The 8,821-nt window shown below is 36.1% G+C and overlaps 1 protein-coding gene across 1 annotated transcript; it reads left to right on the top strand.

Annotated features, from left to right (window-relative positions):
• Positions 1-425: 425 nt before the first annotated feature.
• Positions 426-7,216, top strand: LOC107827050 (uncharacterized). The gene is made up of 8 exons (XM_016654108.2): positions 426-1,084; positions 2,271-2,347; positions 2,479-2,647; positions 3,619-3,707; positions 3,795-3,959; positions 4,136-4,213; positions 5,245-5,348; positions 6,775-7,216. Exons 1-8 carry the CDS (start codon positions 595-597, stop codon positions 6,878-6,880), a joined length of 1,278 nt encoding a protein of 425 aa, XP_016509594.1. The 5' UTR covers positions 426-594; the 3' UTR covers positions 6,881-7,216.
• Positions 7,217-8,821: the final 1,605 nt, after the last annotated feature.

Below are 8,821 nucleotides of genomic sequence, written 5' to 3'. Positions count from 1 at the left end.
GCTCTTATCTTAATGCAAAAAAGCTTTTTTATTTCTTTATTTGTCTCAAGCAAACAAAAAGGAAGTTTACGTTACACGTTAATTGTTTAATGCCATCCTCTTTACACTTTCCTAAACCCCCTCTCTTTCCCTCTCTTTGAGATATTTTATATTTTGTTTCGCTATCTTAGTAGGCAGAGCTATTATTTGAAAGTTATGAGTTCGGAGTTCTAATAATTTAAAGTTATTGAGTTTTAAATTAAAAATTAATATATATTTAATAAATTTAATAAGATAAATACATAATTTGGACCAAAAGTTCGGCCGCTAGCTCCGCCCCTCTATGTCATTATTTAAAGCTCAATATATAGTAATAGTAGAATTATTATTTTCTTCATTGATCGGTTTAATTTTAACATTAACTACTACTACTATTAAGCTTTCTCACTCATCTGACTTTTATTACAATTTGCTTTTGCCTGATTTGAACATTTCTTGTGTGTCAGAAAAACTCACATAATATCCCATTCTTCATCTCCAAGAAAATACGCCCACAATCTTCATTCTTGGATCAATACAATTTATACAAAAACCTCTGTTTACCATTTTCTTCTGATGGATACTTTGGATGGTTCAGAAAATGCAAATATTTCTCCCACATCTCCAAATTCGACGACTTTTGGAGTTCAATTCAGTCCGCTGCGCTTCTTCCAATCCCCAGTTTCCACTTTGCTTGAGTATTCCGGACTCCTTCGGGTCCGACCCGATAACCCAGAAACGGAGCCTCTTGTAGCTGATAATAATACCAATGTTAGTGGAGATATTAATAGTAGCAGTAGTGGGGAGGTTTCAATTAGAATAACTGAGGGTGAGGATAGTGGGGAGGGAGAGGGCGGTGGTTCTGTTGAGGAGAGGGAGGGTTCTGGTGTGGACGCGTCCACGGTGCCTACTGTTAGTGCTGAGGATGATGATGATGATGCTGGGAGTAATAATAGGGATTCGACGTACCAAAGATTTGATATACAGCAAGTGGCAAGGTGGATTGAGCAGATTCTTCCATTTTCCTTGCTTCTCTTGTTTGTTTTCATCCGCCAGCATTTGCAAGGTATATGACACTTTGAGAACTTTGTACTAATATTACTCTGATAATGCTGTTTAGCTTATGCAAAAAGAATATGAGATGTCTTAGTTTGAGTTTGTGAGTTGAGCATGCGATTAATTTTTGATGAATCTGGTGTTATTGTTTCGGTATTGCTATAGCTTGGGAAATTAGGGTTTATACCTTTGTATGTAATGTCTTGGCTGGCTTAGCAATGTTGTATTTTAAAGGGTGTTGAATGGTCATGGTCAATGAATCACAAATCACAGGATCTGTGGGCTGTGGCTATTAGCAATCTATGGTTAATGTAAATTGATAGGTTCCACTCAATATTTCAGGTGTAGATGTAGTTTTTTGGGTGATATGCAGTCATATTCCTGCATATATGTGTATGCCGTGGCAGATAAAAAGGAATACACATGCATCGAACTAGCAAACTGAGTAGCCTTCTGTTCTCATGGTAATTTCAATTTTAATGTATGAACAAGTAAATCGATATATCGAGGCTATAGAATAGGTACACTGTTGACCTCGGTTTTTCCCTAGGCTTGAGTGCCTTGACGACTACCAATGAATGTTGGGATTTAACTCACTAGTGTCCTTTATTAGATTCTTTGATATCCTCATATCAGGTCTTGGTGTAACAGAAACCTTCATGGAATATTTATTCTTTAACTGTTTGCTGGTGTTTCTATGTACTGATAACTGCAATCAGTTGAGCTAGATATGCCAGGATAAATGATAATCTCATGAAATTAATTAGGAACTTATAACTTATATGCGATTTTTGATGGAAGTTGTTGAATATGAAAGCATTTTGATGGTGAAGGTGGTAATGTTTGTTAAACGACCCCTCGGACCCAATTACACCAATTGATATAGAAGTAGCATTATTGACAATTTAAATTGATCGTGTGTGATAAGCTTGGTTTTTCTTTTTCTTTGCCTTGGGATATTTTTAAGGTAAAAGCTATTCCCCAGAGAAGAAAATATGAACAAGTTCAACCTAAAATGCACAAATCCATAATTTTCCAAGCAAATTGTGATTGTCTATTTTCTAAGAAAATCTCTACCTGTTTCATGATTCATGTATATCATGCTTTTTTGGGGATAAGTAAATACATGTATATCGTGCTAACTTTTATTTATGCTGAATCACATTCACCATTATATTCTAATTCTTGGACTGCAGGTTTCTTTGTCACAATTTGGATCACTGCCTTCATGTTCAAGTCAAATGACATTCTTCGGAAGCAGACAGCATTAAAGGTGTAATATGTGCTCCATTTGCTGAATTCTGATTTCTTTTTCTTTCAATGCATATTCTATTTTCATCTATCATCAGTAGAAAGATTAAGGAAAACTGAGAATCCTGCAATTATGAATTTTGGCTTTTGCAGGGAGAGAGAAAGATAGATGTCCTTGTTGGTTATTTTGTGGTTTTCGTGATTCATGTTATTGGAATCTACTGGTGGTATCGTAATGATGACCTTTTCTATCCATTGCTTATGGTTCCTCCGAAGGTCATCCCACCTTTCTGGCATGCTATATTCATGATCCTGGTAAATGGTATGGTTCTTGATCTGCCTAATACTTCTCTTTGTTGTTCGCACGTTATTATGGAGTATACAGGCTGTTGACCTTCCAATAATCTCCCAATGCATTGTTATCAATTGCATAAATACACTAAAGAATGAAATCAGGTGCTTTTGAACTCATAGCTGAAATCTGACATGTTCTTCTGATTTTGGCCATTGTTTTGCTCGCTTGAATAAATTCAAATGCATTTATTCCTTTTTCCCCTTCTTGTGGGTTCGGAAGTCAGGTTTATTTCTGGCAATCATATAGTGGAAAACCTCTTTCCTTCTGAACCCGCTCCATACCTTCTTCTCCCCCACTCTACCAAACTTATGGAAAAAGAAAAAAGAAAGAAAAGAACCCGTAAAGATAGGGCCAGATCTCCCAGATAAACAAAGGAATGGAAAAGGAAGAAGAAAGTAGATTCATTCATGGAATCCTGATACGATATGAAATATTGCCGAGCAGCAATTTGCTGTGTGGCCTTTTTTCAGACACCACTAAGGGCCTCTTTTCATAGTTCATGTCTTTCTGGCGTTTCTCTTTTTATATTAGACCGACCGTTCGTGTCAGTTTTAATGAAGTATGCAATTGAAACAAGGTCTTAATAGGGTGTGCCAGTTTTTCTCTATATTGTTATGATTTCTTCCCATCTCTCCAAGCCTTGGTGGGTAGAGTTACCTGGTACCTGTGCTGGTGCGAGGTAGCAGGTATCTCGTGGAATTAGGTGAGGTGAATGCAAGCCAGTTTGAACACCAAGGTTATCCAAAAAAAAGGTGGGGGGGAAATGTTTTCTCCTCAGTTTAATGGAGCCTGCACTTGAAATAGGGCTTAATGCAAGGTTGTACCAGAATTTGTTTACCTCCTTTGAGGGGTAATGATGGAAAGCTGTTACATTTAAAATCTCATGGGAAGAGTATTGATTTGATCCTCACCTTCGTCTTAACTATTGTTGATTCCAGATACGATGGTGCGTCAGGCAGCAATGGCTTTGAAGTTGGTGCTGCTTATGTATTACAAGAATGGCAGGGGCCACAATTTTCGTAGACAGGTAGACTGTTAAGCAGATTCCTATGTGGTAATTTATTGATTTTCTCTATTCATCTTTGCAAGAAAAGTGAACTGTGTTGTCTTGTAGGGTCAAATGCTGACTCTGGTGGAGTACACACTGTTGTTATATCGTGGACTGTTACCTGCTCCTGTTTGGTATAGATTCTTTCTCAATAAGGATTACGGCAGCCTTTTTTCATCACTGACAACGGGGTTGTACTTGACGTTTAAGCTTACCTCAATTGTTGAGAAGGTAAGGTCTTTTTGTAACTACTGTATCTGCTTGACCATATCTGGTTTTATCTTGCTAATATCAAGTTTTCATGGGGAACCCCCCTTCCCACCCTACTTGATCTTCATGTTTTTGTTAAAAAAAATGTTTTGGCATGATTCCTCCGCAATCCCTCATACTCAGTTTATTTTGTTTAGGTAAAATCATTCTATACTGCTTTGAAGGCATTGTCCAAAAAGGAAGTCCATTATGGGTCTCATGCCACACCTGAGCAGGTATCATATTTTTACTGATTACTGGCTTGCAAAGCTCCTGAGATTTATTCTTGGGAGATGCCAAAAATTTGATTGTTGTTCTTTGTCATTTTGATTTGGTCTGATAAGAAGTTTCATCATCTTTTCTTTGAACCTCCCATGGCTTCTCTAGACTCTAGAGTGCTAGAGCAACTATATTACTATAATAGTTGACCAGTTTTTGCTTTTAATCAGCTTTTGCTAAGTGCTTCTGACTTGATAAAGCAAAGCTGTATTACCAACATTTACTGACGTTCTAAAACCTATTCTTTGTTTGCCTTTATATATATGTGTACAGTTGTACACCCACATACATATAAAACAAGTACTTGTAAACATCTTAGGAAACAAAATGTGTTGACAGGATTTGCATTGGCAGAGTAATAGAAAAATTGTCTGAGATAATTATGAAATGATGCATATTATTACTTTGATTAAAACATTCTTTTGGTTTAAATATAAGAAAGGTACCCCTGAATCTCCAAGTAGATGAAATTGTTTCTGCATTGAGATGTCCATTCCATCCCCTGTTCATGCATCCAGACAAGCAGGGCATGCCAAATACTGGAGCCTTTTTATGCATAGGCCTCGTCTCAGTTACCTAAAGAGGGTAGACTCTATGATTCGAAATCTAGAATCAGCAAATTTAGAAGTACTTGTTGAGTTAAAGTTTGGATGTTTCTAGAAAAAGTTAATTGTCTTAAAATCTAGAATCATCAAAATGAGAAATACTAGTTGAATTAAAGTTCTGATGTTTCTAGAAGATATTAATTTCAGCTAGAAAATATTTTACAAAGCCATTTCTCGCTTAATGTAAGCAAGTAGATTTTTATGGTACAAGCTTAATGAATGTTTGGATTAAAGTGTCACTAGATGTTTTAAGCTACAAATTTCAGGAATATTCTCTTTGTCCAGCTATTCCTTGGATTCGTTTGCTTCATTTTACATTGTCTTGAAGATTTCTAGCTTTCTTTGACAACTGTTGTGTACTTAGATTTTAAATGTCTACGCAGGTAAATGCGGCTGGTGATCTGTGCGCTATTTGCCAGGAGAAGATGCATGCACCAATTTTGTTGCGTTGCAAACACATCTTCTGTGAAGACTGTGTCTCAGAGTGGTAAGTCTTTCTGAAGCACTTCTTCACGAAAACCCTTTAGTTGAACAAATGCATTACGAAGTGCTTTATACTATTTTCTCTAGCAAAATGTCGGCATTACTCCAGAATGTTGTCAATTCGGAGTCAATAACTTTGTGAAAATCAGGGTAGTAATGTTACCTCGTAACAAAAGGGGTAGCAGGGGTAACTGACAGCCATGCCTTCTTTGTGGGCTCCTACTAGGGAATGCCCAAGGAATAAATAAATGAATGCTTAGGTGACTCTAGTTTAACGGTGTCGTATTAGAACGTCTGCAACTGGGATTGTTGCAATTGCATGAGATCCTTTGCTTTGCTGAACTAGTCACCTAGATCATTAATACCTTAACCTGACAACATAAGTGAAACAATTTTGCTAGCAATGAGAGACCTTTGGTGTATTCAAAATAGTAATTTAGCACTCAGTCTCATGTTGTTTTGGTAATGGTGGATATCATGTATTAGTGAAGTCTTACTTGACTAACAGAGAAACAGGAAAAGGGATGAAAAAGAAAAAGACAGTGGTCGCGATTTATACCAGTGTCACATATAATATTTGATAGATAGTTCACGACTCCCATCTACTCCTACAGTTCTTGGGGTTTTTGGGTAGCTCTAATTTTTTTAATCTTTTATGGGAATATCTTTATGACTAATAGCCTGTTTGGCCAAGCTACTTTTTGGCCAAAAGTGCTTCACCATTGAAGTTTCTTTTCTGGCTACCTCCAGTATATAATTCACCATTGAAGTTTTTTTTTCACCAAAACTGTTTTAACCAATAATTAAGAATCTGAGTGTTATGAACGGTACGAAGTGACTTTATTTTTAGCATTGGCAATTACCTTATGTGTCACTCCCATAGTTTTGGAGGGGGTAGCTCTTACTCAAGAAATTTAACTTAAATGGAGAAAACTACAACAGGTGATGGATAGAGAGATTGAATTTTAGATAATCCCTTCTGCTGTTATTACAAAAATAATTGGATAGAGAACTTTGATGCTATAATTTCCATTATTTGTTAAGGGGAAGTATGAAAAGTCCCAAAATAGGGTTTGCTCTTCCTTTGATTTGTAGTGTAATCAAACCAATGACTTAGTGGTCCATGGGGAGATTGTGATTGGCGTTGCTACTACTTTTTTTGCTGACCACAGATAACTTCGTAATACATTTTCTTTTCGTTCTTGTAAATTGGCCTATTTGTTTTTATGTTGAAGCTGATCGTTTTGTCTCTCGTGCTGTATATTTTGTGCCACTTAAATTTTTTCTCTACTGTGAATTTCTCTTCTTTTCTTTGTTTTATGGATGCTGCTTGTTACTGTGTGCATCATCTAAATGAGGAAGTTCTATATCTAAATTTTGCTACCAGTTAGTGTTCTTCTAATAGCTAAAAGGGTTCACCTTCTATTTAGGTTTGAAAGAGAAAGAACTTGCCCTCTGTGCAGAGCATTGGTCAGACCGGCTGATCTAAGATCTTTTGGTGATGGATCCACTAGCCTTTTCTTCCAGTTATTTTAGATACACTACATCCGACCAGAGTAAATATCATGTCCATGCAAGTGGCATTTTCCACAGCTTTGCACTTCTGGATTCTAGGGGTTGCCCTGTAATGGTTTTCCGCGAGAATGCAGCATTAGAAAAAGGCTAACTCTTCATTGGTTCTGGCTCTACGAAGAAGGAATTTGTGGGGTGAGATAATCTCCTAATCCCATATCGTACATAAATTGATTTTTTAATTATATTATGAAGAGAATATATTCCCTGTATTACTTCTCAAAAAATAGAAAGAAAGAAAATATCCTTGCAATCTGTATGTAAGTCACAATTTCCTAACCTAAGAACTTGCAAATTTTTTGTTCTGTTTTGCGTCGTTTTGGAATCCTCGGTGTCATTTTTGAAAACAGAAGACATTAATGTTGTGAAAGTATTATAACATTTGTGTCGTTGCTTGTAACGCCATATTTGATTTCCTTTTTCATTTGGTCTAATGTAATGACATTATACTTGAAAGGAGGCAAGTATAATTCTTAGAATTGAAGGGGTTCCTCTTCAATTATGAAGATATAAAAGAAAGACGTGTGATAGCATTTCAGTCTTATAACGTTATGTGTCCCTATAAATAGTTGATTTCCTTGTCAAATGGAGTCTAAATAACCTTAAATTTGTCATGCAAATTAAGTATGCCAATATTTTCCAGTAACGAAGAAGCTAGCGCAGTACAGTACATAGGATCAGTATGTAGTTAAAAAGTTAAACCATATCATGAGAATTTGCGACACCAATAGGCTGAAAGATCACAGTTTGAATCGTAGTATCAAAAGTTGAATCAAGTGATCTTATGGTCATTGAAGTCCTATTGGTTTTCTCTAGTATAGAAAAGTAAATTTTTAATAGAAGAGGCACATTTTGTGCGTTCAGGAGTTGGCGTTGAAGGGCAAATGATTCATTTAGAAAAGATCCCCTGCCAAGTAAGGGGGAGCTCAGTAAATGCAGTTTTGGGCAGAATGGCTAATCAAAAGTAATCTTAATCGAAATTTCCTCTGCATTTTCTTGTTATATCATATACATACCGAATCTCAGTATTTCTGGACAAGAAAATAATGGTAGGATGTGTTCGAGATAGCCACTTTTTAATATGGTATTTAGTTTTTATCCAGTATTTTTAATGCTGAGCAAAAATAGTCACTACTCTATTAAAATTAATATGAAGATATTTTTACCCTTTCTTCATTAGTGTTGTGTAAATATTAAGGACATGATGTCCTTAACATTTACACTGCATACATGAAGTTAAGGACGTCATGTCCTTAGCATTTACACTGCACATATGAAGTTAAGGACATGATGTCCTAAAGTTTAACAACGGAAGGTGCAGTTACACGACACTTTATCCTTAATATTTACACAACATTCATGAAGTTAAGGACACCATGTCCTTAATATTTACATAACACTCATAAAGTTAAGGACACTGTGTTCTTAACATTTACACTACACACATGAAGTTAAGGACACCACATCCTTAACATTTACAATGCACATATGAAGTTAAGGACATGAAGTCCTAAAGTTTAACAAGAGAAGATGCAAATACAAGTTAAGGACATTATGTCCTTAACATTTACACTGCAAATAGGAAGTTAAGGATGCCATATCCTTAACATTTACACTGCACATATGAAGTTAAAGATATGACGTCCTAAAGTTTAACAACGGAAGGTGCAAATACAGGACACTTTATCCTTAATATTTACACAACATTCATGAAGTTAAGGACATCATGTCTTTAATATATTCACAACACCCATGTCTAGTAAAGGAGTATTTTCGTCTGAACGGATAAAATTTATGAAGCACCGGCTAAAGAGTAAATACATTTTAAAGTGTGGCTAAAGGCTAACTGTGCACTTCTCCCGAAAATAATGGTAGGAAGTGTTCCCCATTTTCCCTGGTTTGGTG

The sequence above is a fragment of the Nicotiana tabacum genome, chromosome 4, assembly GCF_000715075.1.
Source record: "Nicotiana tabacum cultivar K326 chromosome 4, ASM71507v2, whole genome shotgun sequence".
NCBI classification, from domain to species: domain Eukaryota; kingdom Viridiplantae; phylum Streptophyta; class Magnoliopsida; order Solanales; family Solanaceae; genus Nicotiana; species Nicotiana tabacum.
Note: the sequence above shows the minus strand (reverse complement) of the source record. Positions and strands in the feature narration are given on the sequence as shown.